General features: G+C 40.0%; 3 protein-coding genes across 3 annotated transcripts in view; 1 reads left to right on the top strand and 2 right to left on the bottom strand.

Annotated features, from left to right (window-relative positions):
- The window catches only part of LOC118768508, a 13,803-nt gene extending 9,483 nt beyond the window's left edge, over positions 1-4,320 (top strand). The window contains exons 7-9 of the mRNA XM_036515149.1: positions 1-11; positions 1,846-2,012; positions 4,072-4,320. The exon at positions 1-11 is cut by the window's left edge and continues 153 nt beyond it. Coding sequence (XP_036371042.1) covers positions 1-11; positions 1,846-2,012; positions 4,072-4,115 — 222 coding nt within the window. The 3' untranslated portion in view covers positions 4,116-4,320. The remainder of the gene's footprint in view (positions 12-1,845; positions 2,013-4,071) is intronic.
- Positions 1-25,000, bottom strand: part of LOC115226522 (gastrula zinc finger protein XlCGF17.1-like) — a 371,227-nt gene that overhangs the window by 50,741 nt on the left and 295,486 nt on the right. The window lies entirely within an intron of this gene.
- LOC118768507 lies at positions 6,502-21,376 on the bottom strand. The gene is made up of 5 exons (XM_036515148.1): positions 21,055-21,376; positions 9,395-9,573; positions 8,942-9,105; positions 8,076-8,236; positions 6,502-6,621 (listed from the first exon to the last, which is right to left on the bottom strand). The coding sequence occupies exons 1-5, from the start codon at positions 21,374-21,376 to the stop codon at positions 6,572-6,574; spliced, it is 876 nt and encodes a 291-aa protein (XP_036371041.1). The 3' UTR covers positions 6,502-6,571.

Below are 25,000 nucleotides of genomic sequence, written 5' to 3'. Positions count from 1 at the left end.
GCTGGAGTTGGGTATGTTCTTACAATAACCATTATGTTGCGTAATTACCTGCATATTCTGAGTTCGAATACCGCGTCGTTTTTCATTCCTTCCGGTTCAAAAACCATGAACCAGTGAAATACTGTATCGATGTGATTAACTATATTTCCTTTTCTCCAAATTTCCTGACATTATACCATCTTTAGAAATCAATATTTTAACCTTAAACTGTTTGGGCATATTTATGTCATGTCTAGAAATTATTCAAAGTTCATAGGGGAATCAGTAACTACTGTCTGTCTGTCTATGCGTGTGTGTGTGTGTGTGTTTGTGTGTGTGTATTCTTTGATCCAAGCTCCTCTGCTTTCCTTTCTTTTTGAGAGTTAAACTAATACATATATTGATATCGTGGAGGCACATGGCCTAGTGGTTAGAGCAGTGGACTCGCGGTCGAGGGACGGCAGGTTCGAATCTCAGACTGGGCGATGTGTGTGTTTATGAGCAGAAGGTAATGGCGAACTTCTGCTGACTCTTTCGCCACAACATTCTCTCACTCTTTCCTCCTTCATCTCACCTACGACGTACCAGCGTCCCGTCCAGGTGGGGAACCTATACGCCAAGGAAACCGGCCCGCATGAGCCAGGCATGGCTCGAGAAGGAACAAACAAACAGGCAACATATATTGATATCAAACTTTGGCACAAGGCCAGCAATTTCAGGGGAAGATATACAACGATCACATTGGGCTCAGTCTTTAACTGGTACTTATTTTATCGACCAAATTGTGGTGGAAGCACTCCGTCGGTTATGACGACGAGGGTTCCGGTTGATCCGAATCAACGGAACAGCCTGCTCGTGAAATTAACGTGTAAGTGGCTGAGCACGCCACAGACACGTGTACCCTTAACGTAGTTCTCGGGGTTATTCAGCGTGACACTGAGAGTGACAAGGCCGGCCCTTTGAAATACAGGTACAACAGAAACAGGAAGTAAGAGTGAGAGAAAGTTGTGGTGAAAGAGTACAGCAGGGATCACCACCATCCCCTGCCGGAGCCTCGTGGAGCTTTTAGGTGTTTTCGCTCAATAAACACTCACAACGCCCGGTCTGGGAATCGAAACCGCGATCCTATGACCGCGAATCCGCTGCCCTAACCACTGGGCCATTGCGCCTCCACTTTATCGACCAGAAAAGGATGAATAGCAAGGTCGACCTCGGCAAAAATTGAACTCAGAACACAAGAATCGATGAGAAGCTGCTAAGAATTTTGTCTGGCGTGCTAACGATTCTGCCAGCTCACCGCCTTTGATAACTCACTTCTTTAAAAAATATATATTTCCCCGGAGCGCAATTGCCTAACAAGTGTGTGCACGTGTGTGTGTGTGTGTGTGTGTGTGTGTGCGTGTGCGTATGTGAGTGTGTGTGTGTGCGTGTGTGTGTGTGTGACTGTGTGTGTGTGAGTGTGTGTGACTGTGTGTGTGTGTGAGTGTGTGTGAGTGTGTGTGAGCGTGTGTGTGTGTGTGCGTGTGTGAGTGTGTGTGTGTGAGTGTGTGTGTGTGCGTGTGTGTGTGTGACTGTGTGTGTGTGAGTGTGTGTGACTGTGTGTGTGTGTGAGTGTGTGTGAGCGTGTGTGTGTGCGTGCGTGCGTGTGTGTGTGTGTGTGAGAGAGAGAGAGAATTCTAATGTTTGTGACTAGTTCTAGTTTCAAGAAATGAAGCATTGGAACGATAGAAACATTTTGTCGGGGAAATGGCTGTGAGTTTATTTAATTAAATGTGAGAATTTTTAATTGATTCGTAACTACTGCAAAGAAGAATTGCGACAACAAAAATACCTGAAAGTGAACCGTCTTTTCTTTATCCCATACAGAAACCTACGCGGTTTCTATGTAGCAGAGGCTCGTGGTAGCTGCTTGACACACCGTGGTTGGTTGGTAATGATGGACGGTTTCCAAGGAGGATGTGGTTGGGAGCAATCAGACCATTATCCTACAATCCTCTACTCTGAAACGAATTTGAGTACGATGTGGCACGACGGTAAGTATTTCGTTGTCGTCTGAATGTCTATAATCTTGTCTTTATGACTTGGTCAGAGCAGCATTATCAAAAGCATTTATCCACGGAACACTTATATGTAGAGTATACTAGCCATCTCAATATGGCTAACCACTAAGGGTGGGTGTTACTGTAGCTTTTAGCCCCAGGAGATCATCGTCTCCAGCTGGCTTTAGGCACACTCCTGGGGCTAGAAGCTACAGTAACACCCACTCTTAGTGGTTAGCCATATTGAGATGGCTAGTATACTTTACGTTGTCGAGCAGTTACTGTTTACATCTCGTTCAGAGATTTATTATTGCTTGCAGACACTTATATGATTCCCCCCCCAAAAAAAAAAAAAAGAATCCATAATTCTATTTTAGGAACATTGTTCGCAACCCAATTTTAATTAACATTTGCATATGCAAATCACTTTCGTAACTTTATCCATTCTTGATCTCAAACAGCTCTTGTTCCCTTACTCTGCTGCTTCAAACAACTTGGGTGCATATATCATATAGGAAGCATGATCTCCAGGGAAATACATTCTGTGCTTCACATGTGATACATAGGATAAGTAAAAGATTAAATGAGACAGATTATTCTTAATTCTTATATTTAATAATATTTATTTTTTAAATAATGCTGAATATTTATATAATCTTTTATTTGTTATTTTTTTTCGGTCATTGGCCTGCGACCATACTGAGGCACCACCTAGAAATATTTTAGTCGAACAAATTAATTCCAGTACTTATTGTTAAAGTCTGCTATTCATTCTATCGAGGTGTTTTGTCGAATCACTAAGTTACGATAGTTACCAGTTGAAATAAGCTATTTTGAGAACTATGTGATTTTTGGAAGGTAAAAAGTGAAAATGAAATACGTATCTACTGCTGAAATAATATCTTTTTCTGAAGTTACCTCAGATCAGGAGGCTTATTACAAATCTTTGGGTCCTGGTTATACCTATGCTTACCTTCAGACATCTCCAACAGAACAATTCTTCTCAACACGAATGTCTATAAATGATATAAATTCTATATTCGAATTGTTAGGAAGTGTGAAGTGTTAAGGATGATTAGCTTCGAAAACTATACTCCTTATTATATGCAAATTACCTCTTCAAACTCGAAAGTTGTCATCGATCACTTATAAACATATTTACGCCTTGAAGCGAATCGCTGTAGTAAGAGATACCTATGTCAGGCGGTTTGCTTTTTGCTTGAATTGAGCTGGTCAATGATGAGATGCTTAAAATGTATGAATGACCATTGTCGAAGTAAATGGCTTCACTATCATTGTTGTATGAACGTTATTCCAAGACTGTTGCAGTGTAAAGGTGAAACTGCGTGCTGGCTGCATGAAAAAGAATATAAAAACTGAAGCAAACGCATGAAAATTTAACTGTGATATTCATTAGTAAGGCATAATATATTTGGTGTTGGTCACTTAGAATGAACGATATTAATAATTGCTGACTGGGAGGCGAGAATAATGCTCTGTGAATGTAAAAAGCTATCAATGAGACATCATGCTGTATGTCCGAGCGTCGGCGATCTTTTATTCCAAAAGCCTGAGGCGGCTTGTCAGTGGGTAGTAGGTGAAGAATGTGAATCAGTCGGCTGTCCTCAACCACAATGGGTTTTATGAGGTGAATTGTAGGATTTCTTGAATATTCGAGAAAACCATGTCACGACACAGCTTTACACTGGTTTGCCAATTTACAGATCAATCACGTGAAATTTTGGTGGCGGCTCGCTTCTGGTGCCTAATCGTGTATCTAGCGGCTAGGGTTCGAATTACTGCTATACATACAAGTGATTATGATTAAAATTACTGAAAATGGGTCAAGAGAGTAATGTCTGTAATACATTTTTAAACAATGCTTTACATATCGGAAGAAACCATTCACTTAATTTATATATAATATTATTCTACTTCAGTACTATTATCTAGTAGTAGTATTAGTAGTAGTAGTAGTAGTAGTAGTAGTGGTGGTAGTAGTAGTAGTAGTAGTAGTAGTAGTTATTGATATTATTATTCTTGATACTTCCAGGTTATGGAGAAGCTGATTCCATGGCCATATTCATCCAGCTGTGACGAAATAAACTAACCACAGGATTATCTACCGCAATTGTTACCAATCCTTAACGCTTACCAGCCCCTAACGCTTGTTATGCGCATGAGTGGACATGCGCATAACAAGCACATTATATATGTTTAAACTAAAACTTTAAATAATTCTACATATGCGAATATTTATCATGGATCCTATCATTCTTAATAAATTTTCATTGTGAAATTATGTGCCTCCTGTTTTATTCTTTCGAAATTACGAATACATAAAAATTATAAATATTTTGATTTACTGTAAGCTATTTTCTGTTTGATCATTTATTTATTTATTTCATGTACAAATTAGTATAGGTAATAAATAATCGTAATTTTTATAAATTTGTTTAATATCGGTGTATTTAGAATAAACAAGCTTTTTAATAATTAATCAAAGATCTTTTTAAACGACCTTTGTAAATTTCTATTACAATAATATAAATATTTCGTTTTTGGATTTGTTTTGCAAGATTCTTTATGTGAGTTCGTGTGTTGAAGCATATTTTATTGTATCTGGGGAGAGTCATTCTCTTTTAGTGCCTTATTATTTAACACACTCACACATAAAGTTTCCACTCGTTTACTTATTCATTTTTCCTAAAAATTTCGTTCCGTCTGGCAACCTTTTCAGGAATCGTTGACTCTGTCCATTATCCGAGCTGCGTTCCTTTCGTTTGTTTGTGCGCATGTGTGTGGGTCGGTGTGTGTGTGTGCATACGCATGTATATATGCATGTATACATGCGTATAAGTTGTGTGTGTGTGTATGTGTGCGTATGTGTATGTATGCAAGTGTGTACGTTTGTATGTATGCATTCTGCATATTCATGTGTTTGTATATCGCTTGAGATGTCGCAGCCTCAGCGTATGTCTGCGCATCATCAGCCACAGCATGCCCATTCCTCCACGCTACGGGTCTGACAGCATAGGGACCGACCAAAAGATGCAAAAATCTCAAAATCATCAGGTGCTAAGGTGTGTGTGAGTTCACAATTGTAGTCTCACTGACGACTATTACATCCAAATTCAACCACCTGAGATCATTGCGCAAGCGATTTTGCTTCCCCAGCCCACGTATATTTATATAACCTACATTAAGAACCGCCAAGCTAGCCAGGAAATAAAGAAAAGAAAAAAGGGCTGTCACTTACCCACCTGGTGCTGTTGGTTGTCGAGTGGTTCTCCCATCCTGTCTGATTGGTCGGGTTCCTCTGGAAACCTTCTTAAAAGCCATCCGGTGGCCCTTAAACTGGGAGTTCCTATGTCGCTATCCTAGCGCCTTTTACTGTTCTTTCACGTCTGTATCGTCATGCGTACTATCATTAAGCTCTATGGCCCTTTAAAAGTGTCGGTGCTACAGACCCCTTCCCCTGTGTCTCAACGTTCTCGTTTTGCGCTATGAGTGCTATCAGATTTTCATTGGCCCTCCCCACTAGCACAAAATTCCGCTGCTGTGCGGCTGGTTGCTGTAGTGGAATTTTTCTTTTTATTGCTTGATCTACTTGTGCTTCTGTTGGTGATTGTCGTGTCTGTAGTGTTGGATTTCCCCTTCATCATCGCTTTGATGTGGCGGAGGAGCGAATGACTTGCATATCTCCCTTCGGTGTTGTTGAGGATGTGTTTGTGTGGTTGCTAACATGTGAGCGAGAGTTTTAGAGAGGGCTAAAGGGAGAGCTAGGTTGTAAGACGCCGTGAGTGGTGCATTCTCTTTCGGATTTTCGTGTTTACGTTTGTTCAAGTGCTCTTGTGGTTGTTGTTGTTGTTGTTTCTGCACCTGCTACTGTTGCTTCCACTATTGCTGCTGGTGCTACTCTTACTGCCACATTTATTGTAACAACTGCCTGTTCTGTATCCTTAGATGCAATTCCTGCTTCTATTTCCCTGCCTTTCTGCTCTTGTTAGACACACCCTCTCTGTTGTGTGTCGTCATTTTATTTAGTTCTCCTCGATTCCTCACTCCCCAAAATCACTTCCTTACCTATAAAGTTAAAGAAGTGATTTTAAATTCTCAAACTCAGGATAATGCTAATAATATAGCCTGAACAGGTTAAGCAACCCCTATTTTGCAGAAAAAAGTGTTGGCGGTCGGCTATGAGACTCGAACTCACACCTCCGTGCTGATGAAGGAAGAGCATATCATCGTCTTGTGTGTGAATTTTCAGTTTGTTCCTTTGACTTCCTTCTGTGCAATCTCTGGATCTTATTACACACAACACACACACACACACACACACACACACACACATACACACACACACACATATGTGTGTGTGTCTGTGTGTGTGTGTTTGTGTGTAAGTATTTTAAGAATCAACAAAACACCAATATTAGATAGAATTATTATTGTAAGGTTTTTATTAACTTGTAGTATTTGACCCATGGTAAGAAGTGGTGAATACCTTGTACTGGTTGACGTCAGTTGCAAGGGATATTTTGATTGGTGAGTCAGGATCTTAAGCGGATGAAGATGGCCATAGAATCCCCTATTCCATATCCTGAAAACAACACAAAAACAACAACAGTAAGAGCAAGATTAAGAACAATATCATTGATAATAACGAACATTATTGCTAAAGCTGGTGTTGTTTGTGGTCCTTGTCCCGGCGTCGGCAGCAGTGGGGGGGGAAGGGCTCTGACCTCCTGTACTTTGTACTAGTTGGGGCCATTGAGCTCGCAAATGAGTCGTTTCTCAACGCGCGAAACAAAATCTGGAGCAGTATTTCCAAATCAACCTCGGACTATTCCTCTCTAGCAGTTCTTATCGCCTCTATTGGGGCACTATCCTTCCCCTCCACGACTACGCATCCCAGAAGCCACCACATATCTAGTCCTGGTGGGAATCTAGGAATGCGGGAACGTGCTGTACATTTCCCCATAATGACTTTGCTGCTTTTGCAGGGTTTTTTTTTAATGTTTCATAGCAAAGGCTTCTAACTTAAAGAGCACCGAAATATAGCCGTATTTTTTTTTACCCCTTGCTATGTATTGAATGTCCTTCCTAGCGCACCTCAGCGCCGCCTCAATGTCTACTTGGACTATTAAAACTGCTCTTTTCGTGGCTGCTAAGATGCATCTGAAAAGCACCGTTCTTCTCTCCATATTGCCTCTGATGGAACAGTGAGACTGGCCCAGCTTTTCTCTTGCTTTATCAATTTCCATGCTTGTGTTAGCAATTGGTCCCTATTTGTGAGGTCTAACGTAATGCATTCCTTGGACTTCGCTGCTGCTGTCGCGAACTTGTTTTTGTTGTTGGCAACGTTCTCGTTGCTGTTGTATTGCTGCTGTTGTTGTTGTTGTTCTTGTCGCTGTTTTTAGTATTATTTTTGTTGTTGTTGCTATTGTCACTTTTTCTATCACTGTTGTTTTTGTTGTTATTGCTACTGCCCTTGTAGTCACTTTCATTGACGTTGTTACTGTCACTGCTACTACTATTGCTACAAGCTGGACATTGTACTGTTATCTTTTTCTCCTCCCCTTCTTCTGCATTGTTGCCAGCAACGGAGGGAAGGGAGGGGAGTCTTCAGCAGTTGTCAGATTTATGGGAGGGGTTGCGCTCTTTTTTCTCAACTCTTTCAAGACGCGCTCTGCCATCTTGTAGAGCTGTATTTGATTCATTTAGATTAACGCCCCCCGAAATTATTTGGTGGGCCTAATATCGCCTCTCTTGGGCTAAACAACCATAGGAAACCAGTAACAGGTTCCTAGTGTTTCTATTTAGAACTTAGAATAAAATAATTATTGCAAAAAGAGACACCAATCCTGGTGTAATTAAGTATTTTGAACTGAACTTACTTGGAACGTTCGAAAACACGTCCGATGTGTTCCGCAGCAAATATGATAATAATAATAATAATAATAATAATAATAATAATAATAATAATAATAATAATAATGATAATAATACAGACATGAACAAAGAGAGAGAGATAGAAAGGAAAAATACACTTACCCTTGCTCCATATGACTTTAAATTTGCTGTCTGAATAACGGATAAAAGGGTAGTGGTTTGAGGTATCAAACGGACAATACAGTGGGCCCTCATTGACGGTCAACCAGCCATTGTCTCCTGCACAACCAGAGTGATGTGTTATGTAGAAGCGGCGCTTACTCCTGTGAAATAAGTAAAAGTTGTTTGAGTTTCGGGAACAGAAAATCTAAATGTCCAGTGACTATACAACTATGTCCGTTGCACGCAACTGAATCAGTCAGTATTGAATTAAAATGGCAACCTGTGTATCATATTAGTACTCAATAGGTACTTATTTTATCAATACCGAAAAGGTGAAAGGCAAACGCGACCCAGGCAGAATTGGCACTCAGAATGTAAAGAGGCGGCGAGCTGGCAGAAACGTTAGTACGTCGGGCGAAATGCCGTTAGGTTCTGAGTTCAAATTCCGCCGAGGTCGACTTGGCCTTTCCTTATTTTGGGGTCGATAAATTAAGTACGCACTGGGGTCGATGTAATCGACTTAATCCCTTTGTCTGTCCTTGTTTGTCCCCTCTATGTTTAGCTCCTTGTGGGCAATAAAGAAAGAAGAAAGTAAAGCTGTGCGAAAAACGGCTGGGATTTGGCACGGCCTAAATAATAATGGTTTCAAATTTTGGTACAAGGCCAGCAATTTCTGGATAATATTCACCCCAGTGCGCAACCCGCACTTGTTTTAGCGACTCCGAGAGGATAAAATAAAACTTGAACCCCTGAAGAACTGGAACTGAGAACATGAAGACGTAGGAAATGCTGCTAAGAAATTTTCCCGGCGTGCTAACGGTTCTGCCAGCTCACCGATTTAACATAATGTAATATAAGCTACATACTTATATCCCGGAAGTGAGAAAGTGTCGGGATTGCCGGAAGCTAAGTCATTCCATGGAGAACTTTTCAAGTTTTCCTGAGAGAACCAGCTTTCAAGGGTTGTATTTCGTCCATCAAATATCATAGTCACCACAGCTGTTTCATTTTTATATATCACGAGTTTGACCTGCAAAAAAAATAAAACGTAAAAGAAACGGTATGCAGATAAGGCCACTTGGGGGGAAGGGGGATTTCGATAAAAAGGGGCAGACCAGGGATTTGTTACTTAGGGGAGGCATACTGGGATTTTATCAACACTGGATGAGTCAAAATAGCCTTTTTTTACAGGTTAAATATGCTCCAAACATGTAAACTGATCAAAAAGACTGTTTATTGTTATTTATGTTATTATGAAAATATGAGAGTTGAGGAATCTGTGTGTGTCCGTGTGTCCGTGTTTGTGTGCACATACATACCTCATCAATGGCAAGAGAGTTCCAGAAATCGAGAATAGGATGTCGGAAGAAGTTAGGACAAAAGGTACCGACGCATTTCTCTACTTCCCAGGTTGAAGGACTTCCTATATTCATAAATGAATTATAGACGTTCGAACCAGCTCCCATTGATAGGGCATATACTTTTATCCATTGGCTATCTGAAATTATAGTAATAATAATAATAATAATAATAATAATAATAATAATAATAATAATAATAATAATAATAATGATGATGATGATAATAATAATAATAATAATAACAATAATAATAATGATAATAATAATAATAATAACAACTAAGCAATAATAATAAAACTAAGCAACTGGAAGGCACCTGGGCATGACAAGATCCCCAACTTCTGGTTGAAATATCTAACAGGAATGCACAAAAAGCTGGCTGAAAACTTTAACAGCATACTAGCAGAGCCAGAGACAATGCCTGAATGGCTCACGAAGGGGAAAACCATCTTAATTCCCAAATCAAATGAAACAACAAAACCAGAAAACTACAGACCAATTACCTGCCTCCCTACTATGTTCAAGGCATTTACTGCAGTGATATCGCAAAGGCTGAACAAGCACCTGGACGAAAACAAACTGTTCCCAGAAGAGCAGAAAGGATGCCGCAAGGGCTCATATGGCTGTAAAGATCAACTAATGATTAATAAAGCCGTAACTGAAGACAGCCACAGAAAGAAGAAAGGCCTCAGTATGGCCTGGATTGACTACAAAAAGGCGTTTGATAGCATCCCCCACACATGGATCCTCGAAACACTAGCCATTAACAAAGTAGCACCAACAATCATAAAATTCATAGAGCACTCTATGAATAAATGGCAAACAGTCCTACACCTCCAAACAAAAGAGGGACTCATGAAAACCAAAGACATCCCCATTAGAAGAGGAATATTCCAGGGAGACACGCTCTCTCCACTCCTTTTCTGCTTGGCACTGTCACCTCTATCTGATATGCTAAATAGAACTGGATGCGGATATAAATGTTACGGCAAAACGATCAGCCACCTTTTATATATGGATGACCTAAAACTATACGCTGCAAATGACAAACAGCTGGAAACACTATTAAAGACAGTTCATGGATTTACCAAAGAAATAGATATGAAATTTGGATTAGAAAAATGCGCCAAAGTAACCATGAAAAGAGGAAAACTAGTTAAGAGTAACAACATCACACTAGATAAAACCAATGAAATAAAAGAATTAGACCAAAGCCAAACTTACAAATACTTAGGAATCCATGAACTAGATAAGACACAACACACACAAATGAAAGAGAAAATAAAAAAAAGAATATTATAGACGAGTTAGATCAATACTAAAAACAGAGCTCAATGCTAAAAACAAGATAATAGGTATCAACACTTTAGCTGTCCCAGTTATAAGTTACAGCTACAATATCCTTAACTGGACACGAAATGAACTGTCCAAAATAGATAGGAAAACAAGAAAAATACTGACAGGATCTAGGATGCATCACCCAAAATCTGACATAGAAAGACTATATATACAACGTATAGAAGGTGGTAGAGGCCTTATACAGCTGGAAAACTACTATAAAATAACCACCATAGGACTGCAAAAATACCTACTTCAGAAGGAAGGAAAACTGATCCAGATTGCAGCAAAACACGAGCAAAACAAAAAACTGTTCTCAGTATTTAAGGAAGCTGACAAATACAAACAAGAAATCATACCACCTAATAAACACAAAGAAGAAAGAAGAAGATGATGAAGAAACAACAAAAGCTATAAAACAAATGAAATCCAAACTAAAATTAGAACAGCAACGAGCCATGATAAAACGATGGCAAGAAAAGCCCCTTCATGGTAAATACTGCACTAAACTAAACGCAAAAGAAATAGACAAAGAAAAATCCCAGCAATGGTTGAGAAGCTCAGGACTCAAAGCAGAAACAGAGGGATTTTTAATTGCAGCACAAGACCAAAGCCTCCCCACCAGAAATTACCAAAAACATGTAATGAAAAGAAATATTACAAGTAACTGCAGAATATGTGGAAATGGACAAGAAACAATAAATCATATTATCTCTAGTTGCCCAGTCCTGGCTAAGAAGGAATATATTCACAGACATGACAGAGTTGGAACCTACATACATTGGAAGCTATGCCAACATTATGGAATAACAACAGAAAAAAGATGGTATAGGCACACACCAGAAAAGGTCACAGAAAACGAGAAAGCAACCATACTCTGGGATATGCCGATACACACAGATAGAGAAATTAAGGCCAACAGACCAGATATAATTGTCAGAGATCATGAAGGGGAAAAAAATGCTTTCTAATTGATGTATCAATACCGGCAGATGACAACGTGTCTCTAAAAGAAATGGAGAAACTCTCAAAATACAAAGACCTGGAAATAGAGATAACTAGAATGTGGAACCTGAAAACAGAAACAATTCCTATCATAGTAGGTGCATTAGGCATGATAAAAAAATATTCAGACAAATACATAACAAAAACACCAGGACTTACAAACACATATAACATACAGAAAATTGCACTACTAGGCACTGCACACATCCTACGCAGAACACTTTCCATACAATAACCATCAGAGCATCACAACAAATCACAGCACATACCCAAGGCACACAGAGCTGCGCTCGGTAGTGAAGTGAAAGCACGCTATAAAAATAATAATACTGAATAATAATAATAACAACAACAACAACAACAACAACAACAACAACAACAACAATAATAATAATAATAATAACAATAACAATAACAATAATAATAATAATAATAATGATAATGATAATAATAATAATAATAATAATAATAATAATAATAATAATGATAATAATAATAATAATAATAATAATAACAATAATAATAATGATAATAATAATAATAGTAATAATAACAATAATAATAATGATAATAATGATAATAATAGTAATAATAATAATAATAATAATAATAATAATAATAATAAAAAATAATAATAATAATAATAATAATAATTATTATTATTATTATTATAATTATAATTATAATAATAATAATAATAATAATAATAATAATAATAATAATAGTAATAATAATAATGATAATAATAATAATGATAATGATAATAATAATAATAATAATAAAAATAGTAATAATAATGATAATAATAATAATAATAATAATAATAATAATAATAGTAATAATAATGATAATAATAATAATAATGATAATAATGATAATAACAATAATAATAATAGTTGTAGTAGTAGTAGTAGTAATAATAATAATAATAGTATTAGTAGTAGTAGTAATAATGCTAATAATAATAATAATAAATATTTTTATTGGCCACAAGGGCTGACACACATGATTAGAAAACATAAAGGGACAAAACAGGACGAAAGGTTACAAAGGGTTTTGTCCGTTTGTAAAAATCTGTGTAAAAAACTGTAACAACAAAATATTTAACAATGAAAAACTCCCAATAGGGGGAGGCGCTTCGAAAGGTTCCTGATGGAAAAAACCCATAAAAGCCAACGGGAGCCTGGTCAAAAGAGGGGTAGAGAGCCCCTTTCTCCTTTTATAAAACCTTTATCAATCACAGGCGAAACCTGAGAATTGGTCCATTTATACTGGCTATTCTTGCACAATTCACCCACCTTTCAGAAAACTTGCCATCAGACAGCACTCTCCTCTCTAACTTCATCTTCCTTTTCAAGTGAAACTTGAAAAAGTTGATGAGGCCTTGACCAAAGTGGAAAGTGTCTGACTTTAGCCCTTTCAAACGGGTCCACCATACAACCTCTTTCGCCACAGCCACTTGGCACAGGAAAACGGCCTCGCCCTCCTTGTTAAAGGAGGTCGGCGGGGCAATCTTCACTATGGATTCGGCTGATAGCCGGATCCGTCCTATACGTGACAGTAGCTGTTCGACATAAACCCATAGTTCAGCAATACTCGGGCACTGGACGAGTGCGTGCAGAACGGTTTCGTCGTCCTGGCAACACCTCGGGCAGGCCCGGCTGACGGTACTTCCGTGCTGGTAGAGTTTATCCCGAACAGGCAGAGCCCCTCGGTAGCACTGCCAGGCGAGCGACCACTGGAAATTATCCATTGGCCCCGGCCCGAAAGTCCTCCCGAACAGACCGCTTAGTTCGTTATCATCAACGCCTAGAGTTTCCCCGAGAACGTCGTCGCATTTTCCCTCCACTAACCCTCTATAGAACGCTAGAGTGGAACTAAAACCGATCGCATTGTCCGCCCAGCGGAGGGCGGAGAGAGCTTGACGGCACTCGAGGTGCCAAGCGCCCTTTCTCGGTTTACGTTTGATCCAGGTCTGCAGCTCTGTCAAAGAGACGATCTGCGGAAAGTCGCGTCTGACAAAAGACGACCACACTTGTTCACCGTCTAGGAAACGCTTGAGATGTCGCAGCCTGAACGCATGTCTGCGCATCAGTAACCACGGCATGCCAAAGCCTCCGTTCAGCGGTCGTTGACAGCACATGGATCGCCTGACCAGTGGCACCTGACCCTTCCGCAAAAAGTCGAAGAGCAGGCGTACCAGCTTGGCCAACAAGCGGTCGGGACAAGGGACGACGGTCAAGCGGTAATAGATGACGGATGCGATGTACGCATTCGCCACCTCCGCTCGACCTTTCAGGGACAGCTTCCTCTCGGCCCATTTCTGGGTGAGACGTGCCACCCTGCTCGTCACTTCTTCCCAGTTTTTATCCACCTGTAGGTCCAGACCGAACCAGACCCCGAGCAGTTTAACGGGTCCGTCTGTCCAGCGCCCTACGACGCTGTTGGACGGCATGGGCTTGCCTCTCCAGGTGCTCAGTTGCAAGCCCACAGACTTTTCCGTGTTAATATTTGCCCCTGTCACCGCTTCGTACTCGTTTAGTGTCTCGCCAATCAGGTCAATGTGCCTGTGGCTCGACACCATCACGGTGACGTCGTCGGCATAGGCAGACACGCTGTTTCCGCCTCCTAGATCGCGCGGGATACCCTTCAAAGCCTCCAACTTGCGCAGTAATGGCTCGAGAGTCAATATGTACAAGAGGGAGGAGAGAGGGCATCCTTGGCGGACCGAACGCGAGATGTCAAACGGTTCCGAAAGGTGACCGTTCACCCGTATCACCGAGCAGATGTTGCTGTATAAAGCAGCGATCCACCCGCGGAACACTGGACCGAAGCCAGCTGCCTTGAGAACAGCTGCCAGGTACCGATGGTCGACCCTATCGAAGGCTTTACTCTGATCTAAATTGATCAAAGCCCCACCCGCGCCAGCGTCGTTACCCACTCTCTCTATGATGTAGCGCATGAGATGGAGGTTGTCGTGTATCGACCTGGTCGGCACGGCGCATGTCTGCGTCTTGCCAACCAGCTTGTCCACGACAAGCGCCAATCTCTTGGCTAGCACCTTGGCCAAAATCTTCAACTCTGCATTGAGCAGAGTGATGGGCCGAAAATTCCCTATAATGTCCCCCTTGTTTGGGTCCTTTTTTAGCAAAGCCACCACCCCTCGACAGACAAAAGCAGGAATTCTCCCGTTTTGCTGCCAGTTTCAGTAGACGTTTGCCAACAGGCCCGCAAACAAGTCTGGCAATGAAGTGTAAAGCTCGTAGGGCAGACCATCCAAACCTGGTTATCTACCTCTCGTGCAACTCTTCCTCGCTTCCTCCACTTCCCAGGCAGATATCGGTCCTTCGCAGCACTCTGCCTCGCTGTCCGAGAGTTGCGGTAGGCCGTCCAGGTACACACCGAAGTCTGTACCGTTGTCCGTTCCACCGCTCGTCCCAAACAGTTGAGCAAAGTGCCGCTGAAACACCGCACACATCTGCTTCGGTTCGGTAACCTTGCGCCCGTTCTGGTCCACCAAAGACCGAATGGTTGCTTTGTTGCCTCGCTTCGCCTCCGCCACGCGGGCCCATCGAGCGGCTCTAGTCCCTCCCCGCTTAGCAGACGTGCCTTAGCTCTGACAACGCAGCCTTCGTGTTTGATGTCAAAGTGTTGGTCGAGGGTCAACCTTGCCGCCAACACGTCGGTCGCGATGCCAGTCTCAAGAGCCTCGTCTAGTTTCTTAACTAAATCCCGCTCTCTCTTCCTACGTTCAATAGCTAGAGCCTTACTAAACCTAATCGACTCTACTCTAATTGCTCTCTTGGGGGCAAACCACCAGTTGTTGTTGATGATTGCCCCCGTGAGCGCCCGCTTAACTAGTAAACTAATCCGGTCTCTGTAAGTTTTGCACGCCGTTAACGACGCGTTCAGCTTCCAGTAGCCGGGTCCCTGTCTATGTAGCCTATCTAAGTCGAACGTACAGATCACGAATTTGTGGTACTAGTAGTCGACTAGGTGGAATTGTGGACACCCTATACTGTCCTTATCCGCTGGCCTACAAAACACTCTATCTAAGTACGATCTAGACGACCCGATGCGATTGGTCCAAGTCCACATTGGCACATTCGGGTTGTCTAGTCGAAACCTGTCGGACAGCTGAAAGCGTCCGAGTAGGTTGGCGAGGCTCTTGCACCCTCCTCTCCTATCAGACGCTCCCCTGCCCACCCGATCGAAACGTTCGTCTAAGACAGCGTTCCAATCCCCAACTAGCACTAGAGTGCGTGACGTTCCCAGGAAAAATTCCAGACGTTTGAAATAATCCGACTGCCCTACTCGTGTCGGAGCGTAGGCAGCCAGCAGTCTGAAAGCACCGCCGTCAATACCGTCTACGTCGAGGACCACCAACTTACCTTCCGGATCCAGGAAGACTGTCCTTATTTTCAAGTCCAGGCCCTTCCGAAACAACACCGTAGTACCACCACCGCCCGCTCCCGGTCGACACGGAGATAGAAAGATCTCGTATCCGCCGAAAAGGGCTGCGAGTTCCTACGGGTCGGAGAGCCTGGTTTCACTAATGGCTGCTACATCCACATCATGAAACCTCAGGTCGTTTAACAGGTGACCCTGTTTCCAAGGTGACCCGAGGCCTCTCACATTCAAGCAACCGATTCTAAGTTTTGCCATGTTTCAAAGGTGACAAAAAATAAAAGTAGAAAAAGGCTCTACTTACTGTTGTTGGTGGTGGGGGTGGCTCCCTTGTGCTTTTGCACGGGTGCTTCTACAATATTTTTATAAAGTTTCTTTGAGAAACTTTTCCTTAGCGATCCGACATCGTTAGGGAATATTTTTTTTATGTCACTGTATGTTTTTGGGTTAATTTTGATTGTGAGAATGTGTGCTAGTGGTGTGTTGTGTGTTGGTATAATGAAATCTGTAATGTTTGTACTTGTGTTGTCTTTTAGATATGAAACGAGTTTTTCATTTTTTGTGTTTATGGCTGTAATCGTGTCTGTGTGTGTTGGTGTGTGTGGCAGTGGCAGTAGTGGTGTCGAAAGTGTTTTTGTTGTTTGTTGTTGTGAGTGTGTGTTGTTGTTGTTGTTGTTGATGTTGGGAAGCACTATTTGTTCGTGCTTCCTCTGAGTCTCTTTTTGCTTTTTCCTCCTCTTCTTCGTCGGAGGCACTGTGTGCCATTCTCCTTTCTCGGTATCAGTGCTCGCACAATCCGAGCTATCCTGATCCGGAAAGGGGATGGATGTCGGGTCCGCTTCAGCAGCAGGGCGAAAAATTGTTGGTTCTGCTGGTAGCGGGGTGGTGTTGCTGTATCTGTTGGTGATGGTGACGGTGTCGGTGATTCTTCTTCTTCCTTTTTTTTGTTGTTGCTTTTCTTGGTGCTGGGGTTGGTGTCGGTTTGGTGGTTGTTGTTGGAGGTGGTGTCGTTCGTCGTGGTTGTGGTGATGGTGTTGGTGGTGATGGTGTTGGTGGTATGGCAATCTTTGGTGTTTCTTGCTGTTGTTATTTCTGTTGCTGTTGTTGTTGTTGTTGTTGCTGTTGCTGCTGCTGCTGCTTCTTGTCGTATGCCTCCATTCTTTTTTTGTGAATGGAACAATCCCTCTTTAGGTGGCTTTCGCTGCTGCAGAGGTAACATTTTGGCTTTCGCCCCTCCACAGTAACGTGCAGCCTGGTTCCGTCTGGTAAATTTACCGAGTCAGGTATGGCATTAATGTTTTCCTGCTGGATTTGTACCAGCAGTTGAACTCCCATACCTGACCAGTTTTTCTCCCTCACCCTTCGTACATCTAGAATAGTGGCAGTGTCCTCTATGTCATAGAGGACAGCCGCTACCAGCCATGATATACTGAGTTCGGGGGGTACTGTATCGATTTTTATTTTTTTGGACCTTCCGCCCGAAGTATGATGGGACCAGGAACAAATTTTCATTTTGCAAGGGCGAAATGGCATGCGCCCTTGCATCCTCTTCTGTTGGGAAGCGAATCTCCACGGTTCCGTAACGCTTCCCTCTGGTGACATAGTTCTTTTTGCTCCATATGGGCTTCAGAGCTATTTCCACTTGTTGGGGTGTTGCGTTCGTTACTCTTTTGTTTTTCTTGTCGAAAAACTTTTAAAGTATTGTTTTCTTTGTGTCATTTATGAGTTGTTGAGGTGTATTGAGGAAAACACTGTTTCCCTCTTTTCTCAACAACTCATTTGCGCATTTTATTTGGTCTATTGTAAATTTTACTTCCTCTGAGTTTTCTTTTCTGGCGGAGGCGAAATTGCTATGGTGGCTTGTTGTGATGTTTCTGGTGGTGGTGCCGGTGTGGCTGCTGGTCATTTTCTTTGCTTCTTTTTCCGGTACTGTTGCACTGGTGGACGGAAGAGAAGGAAAATCTTCGTTGACGTCAAAGGTGACGCCATCGTTGTTCTTTCTCTTCGGAACGCTCTTTCTTCCGTCCTTCTCCAGTACTAGAACACTGGTAGAGGGAAGAGGAGGGAAATCTTCGATGATTTCAAAAGTGACGCCTTCGTTTTCATTTTCATTTGGAACGATTTGCTTTCCAGCACGTTCCTTCGAATTATTTTGTTTGCCTTTTAAAGCACGAAATGGGCGGTTTGGAGAAAAGTTCAAATCAATTTTTTCTTGAGGAGGGGGGTCCAAGAAGGGAAGAGCCAACTGTTCTCTTCGACATTTTTTTCAATATGTATGTGGATGTATATTTTAAAAAGTCAATATTTCAAACGAAAATTTTACCCCTAATGGGGTAAAATTTTGCCTAGCCAACTAGCTCCGCAAGAAGTTAATCGGCTTGGCCACAAAAATATCCAAAAATATTTACACTTTCAAACAAATTTTCAACAGATATGGTGCAAAACTTACTCAGCTTCTGGAGACACGTCTGTCCGCTCGAGAAGAAGTAATAATAATAATAATAATAATAATAATAATAATAATAATAATAATAATAATAATAATAATAATAATAATAATAATGATAATAATGATGATAATAATAATAATAATAATAATAATAATAATAATAATAATAATAATAATAATAATAATAATAATAATAATAATAATAATAATAATAATAATAATAATAATAATAATAATAATAATAATAATAATAATAATAATAATAATAATAATAATTTTTTATAATGTTTGTTCTGACGTTGACAAGTTTGTTACTGTCTATGTAGGGTCTTGCTTCGGGGTGTTTCTGTCTCCAGTTTATGTAGGTTTGTATAGTGTTCGATTTATCTGTGGGGAAATATATGGTATGGTAGAAGGCCGCAAGAACTTCTTTATTATCTTCCCTAGTCCATTTTTCCTTCTTTTTCTTTTGAGTGTTTAGTGATGAGCATGGATGGCCATCTGTTGGAATATTCCAGTTGTGGGGTACGTCCAGATGGTGGAATGGTCAGCCAAATAAACAAAGGACATTTTGGGTCAGGAAAGGTCAAACCTGTTTACTAGTACCAGCGTTATCTTGAAAAGCAATTCAGCTTGTTATATTTGTAATGAATGGTAGGAAGAGAAAAAAAACCTATATATATATATAAATATACCCATACACATATGTATATGTATATGTATATTCACACACGCATATTTTCTGATATTCACGTCGATGATTTTTTAAATTTCTGAGTTCAATTGTGTTGTTGCAATAAAGGTTTACGTGTTTACGTGTTTGGGTAATATATTAATGTTTTTTAAGTATTCTTGAGATGTCCATTTGGGAAATACAATAAGATTTTTGCAATGGGAAGAATGTTTACATTTTCGAATGCTCAGAAAAGAAAACAAGTCGTGGTTAGTGAAGTTCTAAGATTTACTAGATATGCACAGAGAGAAATGATAGTGTTCTTAGAATAGAAAGGAGGATGGTATTTACATTTTCGAATACTCAGGGGGAGAGGAAAAGATACGTTGTCGCCCATTAGTTGTAGATATTAAAGATTTTTTGTTTGTTTTTGTTTTGTATTTTAAGCTGACCATGTGTGTGTTCGATAGCTGTAGGTATGTAAGTTTCCTAACTTAGTTTATTCTGCGGGAGATTTAAAATATTTATAGGGAGTTGTAAATATTCCAGTAGGAGGAAGAGCGGGTTCACCTTGTTGGGATTTTGAATTTCTGAATTTCTTTTTCTTTTGAAATTTTTCTTTACTTTTTAAAAGTTATGCTGTGGTTTACACTTTTTGTAGTTAGAGCGAATAATGCAGATGTTGACAAAGCCCTGACCCATCAATGGCTAATGGCCTCTGGCTTAAAATCTGAAACAGAGGGGTTTATCATAGCAGCTCAAGATCAATGCCTACCAACAAGAAACTACCAGGCCAACATATTAAAGATCGGCAGTAGCACAACGTGTCGTGTATGTCAACAATAAAATGAAACCATTGAACATGTGGTCTCCAAGTGCAGTCTTCTAGCGCCTACAGAGTATCTCAACAGACATGATAGAGCTACACAATATATTCACTGGGTAATCTGCAAAAACCTGGATTTGCCCCATGAAAAAACTGGTGGGAACACAAACCACCCCCAGTGCTTGAAAATGACCACATCTCACTCCTCTGGAACTTCCCCATTCAAACTGACAGAAAGATAGATGCAAATAGGCCAGACATCATATTGAAAGACTTCAAACAAAGAACATGTTTCCTCATTGATATGACTGGCCCAATCGATATAAACGTATCTGTCAAGACCTACCAAAAACTGAGCAAATATAAAGATCTTGAAATAGAAATCATCAAAATGTGGAACCTGAAGACTAAAACAATACCTGTTGTCATAGGTGCCCTGGGAATGATAGCAAAAGGGGCTGATTGCTACCTAATTCAGATACCAGGAAACCCAAAAATGGCAGAAATTCAAAAGATAGTGCTCATGGGAACTGCTCATATCCTACGCAAAATACTTTCTATGTAATCTCAAGGTCTAAAACAAACATTTTTTTTTTTAGACATCCACAAATACAACACAAAAAACAATCAAATATATAGCACACTAGGCATAACAACAACGTGAACTTCCAACCTGTTGTCTCTTGAGGTCTCCGGATGAGAAACTTGGAGCCAACTTGTACAAATATAAAGCAAAAGTCAAACATATAATAATAATGATAATAATAATAATAATAGTAGTTGTAGTAGTAGTAGTAGTAGTAGTAGTAGTAGTAGAGGAGTAAGTCGATTTCATCGATCGCCAGTGTTCAACTGGTACTTATATCTTAACGCAGGATGAAAAAAAGCAACAACAGTAATAATAAAGAAGCTTCACTTACTTTTAATGAAGGAAATCTCGTTGTTGTCATTCGTGCTGACGACTGTCATAAAATTATTCGGTGCGTAATTCTTACAAACATGGCTGACTTTGTTGTAAGTGAAAAATTGCGATTGGCTCCTGAGAGACAGCGCGGTACAGTCGAGTAGATTTCGTGTTGAGAAGAATTGTTCTGTTGGAGATGTCTGAAGGTAAGCATAGGTATAACCTGGACCCAAAGATTTGTAATAAGCCTCCTGATCTGAGGTAACAACCAGAAATGTTGTAAGGGTTAGCAGCAACACAGTTGTCACAGCTAGACAGGTAACAGGAAACGGCGACATTCTTAGTTCTATGATCGCCTGAGTGAGACAGATGGGAAAAGAAATGGAATAAAAAATAGAGTTGGAGGGAGGGAGAGAGAGAGAGAGCGACTCGGTGAAGAGACAGAAGGAAATTTAATATACGAAGATAGAATGAGTACCATTGAGGATGGGAAAATGTTAGAGATTAACAAGGAGAAATTCTGAAAAAGAGAGAGATACAATGAGGAGATGGAAAATGTTTGCGTGTGAGAGGAAGGATGTTTAGAAGAGAAAACGCAAAAGGAATCAAATATAATTTAGAATAGAAAAATTAAAATAAATTAGGGCTATTAGTAAATATGTAGGTTCTGGGTATGATTTTTAAACTGCTTCCAGTAGTGGGCCCTAGTTGGGTATTTCCAGGACTTTTACGAATTTGGAATCACCTCTTATCCAGTGTTGTTCGAATGTCTTCATTGACCCGGAGTAGAAATACTCGTTGGGATCCCACGTATGGGTTAATTAGTAAGTGTTCTACGACACCTTTGATGTGCCAACACTGCAAGAAATCGAACTTAAGCGTAGCATCACAAGAAAGAGGAAACAAACAGAGCGGTTGGAATAGTGCCTAAAAGGAAGGAATATCAAATTTCCCTAGGAGGAAAATATCAAAACGGGAGATGGGATGAAAGAAAAATAAATAAATATAAATAATAATATTAACTTCCAACGGAAGTCAATCTCAAATGGAGAGATGTTGTGGCGAGAGTCATTGACATCCCTGGGGAATTGGAATAATGGACAAGCCGAACTCTTGCAAGGAGTAGCGTATTGGTTGAGATATAAGGGGGTCGAGATGTAAGGGGTTGGTAGAAGTCGTTGAGAAAGCGATTTGGAATCTCGCGAAGTACGCCGTGTGACCACATTGATTTTCCCTCCGCTTCGTTAAATATAACGTTTAGTAACAGTAATGAGAAATTTAGTAACAGTAATGAAAAATAACATTTAGTAGCAGCAATGAGAAATTATTAATAATAGAAATATATCCAGTGATAATCTGGTGTGGTTTCGCCTAGGAAAGAAATTTTTAAAAGAATTTTTCATTTTATATAAATATATTTTTCACATAAATTTTGATAGAAATTTTTCTATAAAATATAGTTTCATCGCCTTTCGGCATTTTGGATTATCCATCGGGCATTTGTAGACAGGGAAAACCTTGAATCTGCTGTTTCCGCATATATACAGACCTTTGCTCAGGTGTAATTATTTTTGTGAGATGTGCTGTCTGTGGATCGTTGCTCATTGGCAAAGGGAATTTTTGGTTTTGGCAACTCTAATTCTCTTTGCAATTTGGGTATGTGATGCAGCATATGAGATTCTGTGTCTTAGAGTTCATATTCGCATTGAAGGATCCACTTTTAAATTATATATAAAACCTTTATTGTTGTTATTACACATTCCACATCTATTGTCTCTAAAATCCTTCACGGAAAATTCTAAATTATCTTCTATGCGATTTTTGCAGACGTACTCATATCACGTGATTTCGGACCCTGTGATAAACATTTTGTCTTCGTCAGTGAGTGTTGCTGCTTAGGGCTAAATACTCGCGTCACTATGTGTGTATAGATCAACCAGTAATACTCACTAATGAAGACTAATTGTTTATCACAAGGTCTGAAATAACGTACTATGAGTACCTCTGCAAAAACCATTTGCGATTTTTACTCGCTGTTATCTCGAATTCACCAGTGTGTATAAGTGACTTATTGTGGTTGCTGAGCCATTTGACTCCTATTTCTAGCAATGCTGTGTACTATATCGTACTCTGCTTTTATATTACTACACACACACACACACATAAATACAAACACACATATACATATACATGTATATACATATATGCCTACATTATATGCCTTCACACACACATATATATATATATATAATGTATGCGTGTGTGTGTGTGTGTGTGTGTGTGTGTGTGTGTGTGTGTGTATACATATGTATTTGATATAATATAGATTCATTTCTGTACTAAAGTTGGTTGTTTTTCCGCTGCACTAGGAAACGCAACCCTTGTGTGTAAAGCAAAAATATATCAGTAATCAATTTGGAAAACAACAACATTAGAAAGCCAAGATTATGGTTTTTATCGACATGTTGCTCACTTTTAAGCCACTTTCAGTTGAACGTTTAAAAGCTAGTATCTCTGCTGAACGATTTGTAATACTGCACTGTATGTAATAGTACGTTGGCACGCTAAAAGATGTATGAAGGCAATATAGAGAATTGAAAATGTTAGAGTAAATATTCAGTTCAGTTAATTGATTTAGTTGAAGCTTACAATATTACAGCTAAGAACTCGCGGGAACTGCTTATATCCTACGTAAAATATTGTCTATGTAATCCCCAAAATATTTTATTCCGTAAGCAGTGTCAAAATAATTTTAAATGTACATAATAGCAAACACCTTTTACTGCAACCTTAACATCAGACTATCATCTTATAAACAAATTAATTTTGAAAAAAAACTTCTAATTTACTTGTCTTTTCACAGACATTCTCTAGATCAGTGCTTTTCAAACTTTTTGCTGGAGCGGAACCCCAAGGAAACATTCCAATAGCTCGGGGAACCCCTGTGCAATAATTTAATAGTCTTATGCACACATATCTGCACAGGAGAATTAAAAATTACTGCCGATTTTAGCAGTTTTGTAACTTCTTGCGGAACCCCTGGACTGTACTGGCAAAACCCTGGTTGAAAACCACTGCTCTAGATCAATACTCTGTGAGAAACACTGCATTGCCATAACTTGTCCTCCATACCATACAGCCTAAGCGTGGGTCATATCCAACATCCTATAATAGAGAGATAGAAGCGAGCAACAGAGAGACAAAAGCAGAAAGGAAGAACATAACGACTCAAATAGAACCGGGACAGTTCACGGCTTTGGCTTGTGCAATAGAGACTGCTATTTGCACATAGGACTGTTCCGACATAGACAATACTGTCCCAGTTGAGCGGACAAATAAGAGCCTCATCCATGGACATACATGACAGAAAGGGGCCATGGGATATAGGCACAGGCTGTGGGACTAAGAAGCTTGGAATGCAAACAAGTGGTTTGGTTTTAGTCGTACTGCATGGTACAGTTGGCAAGTGTCTTCTAAAACAGCCGCAGACCGATCATTGTCTTGGGAGGGAATTTGCTTTACGGAAAGTTTGTGGAAGACCAAACTCTGTGTGTGTTTCTGTGTCATTGTTTGTATATGTTTGTGCGTGTGTAGAGAGGGAAAGATATATATATATATATATATATATATATATATATATATATATATATATATATATATATATATATATATATATATAGAGAGAGAGAGAGAGAGAGAGAGAGAGAGAGAGAGAGATGCTATGAAGCTGGTCTGTTCTCTGACCAAAGTAAGGACAGCCAACCACACATCTTCCAGCAACTCGAGTGATGCCCACTAAATATGGCAGCATGTCTCAGCCAATGAGGGAGACCTCTACATGGCAGCTAGAACTTATAAAAACAGATTTCATAAAAACAGCACACACTCTCGTTTTCTTCACAATGCACACACACACTCATCTTAATACACACATGCAAACACAACCACGCACACTCATACAA

Source organism: Octopus sinensis, linkage group LG30 (genome assembly GCF_006345805.1).
Source record: "Octopus sinensis linkage group LG30, ASM634580v1, whole genome shotgun sequence".
In the NCBI taxonomy this organism is placed as follows: Eukaryota; Metazoa; Mollusca; class Cephalopoda; order Octopoda; family Octopodidae; genus Octopus; species Octopus sinensis.
Note: the sequence above shows the minus strand (reverse complement) of the source record. Positions and strands in the feature narration are given on the sequence as shown.

Excerpts from the sequence above, each read along its gene's own strand:
- LOC118768507 (XM_036515148.1), bottom strand. The coding sequence starts at position 21,376 with ATGTCGCCGTTTCCTGTTACCTGTCTAGCTGTGACAACTGTGTTGCTG. Across the intron at positions 9,574-21,054 it reads CGAGATTTCCTTCATTAAAA|ATAGCCAATGGATAAAAGTA; the intron begins GTAAGTGAAGCT and ends CTATAATTTCAG. Across the intron at positions 6,622-8,075 it reads TAAAGTCATATGGAGCAAGG|GATATGGAATAGGGGATTCT; the intron begins GTAAGTGTATTT and ends TGTTGTTTTCAG.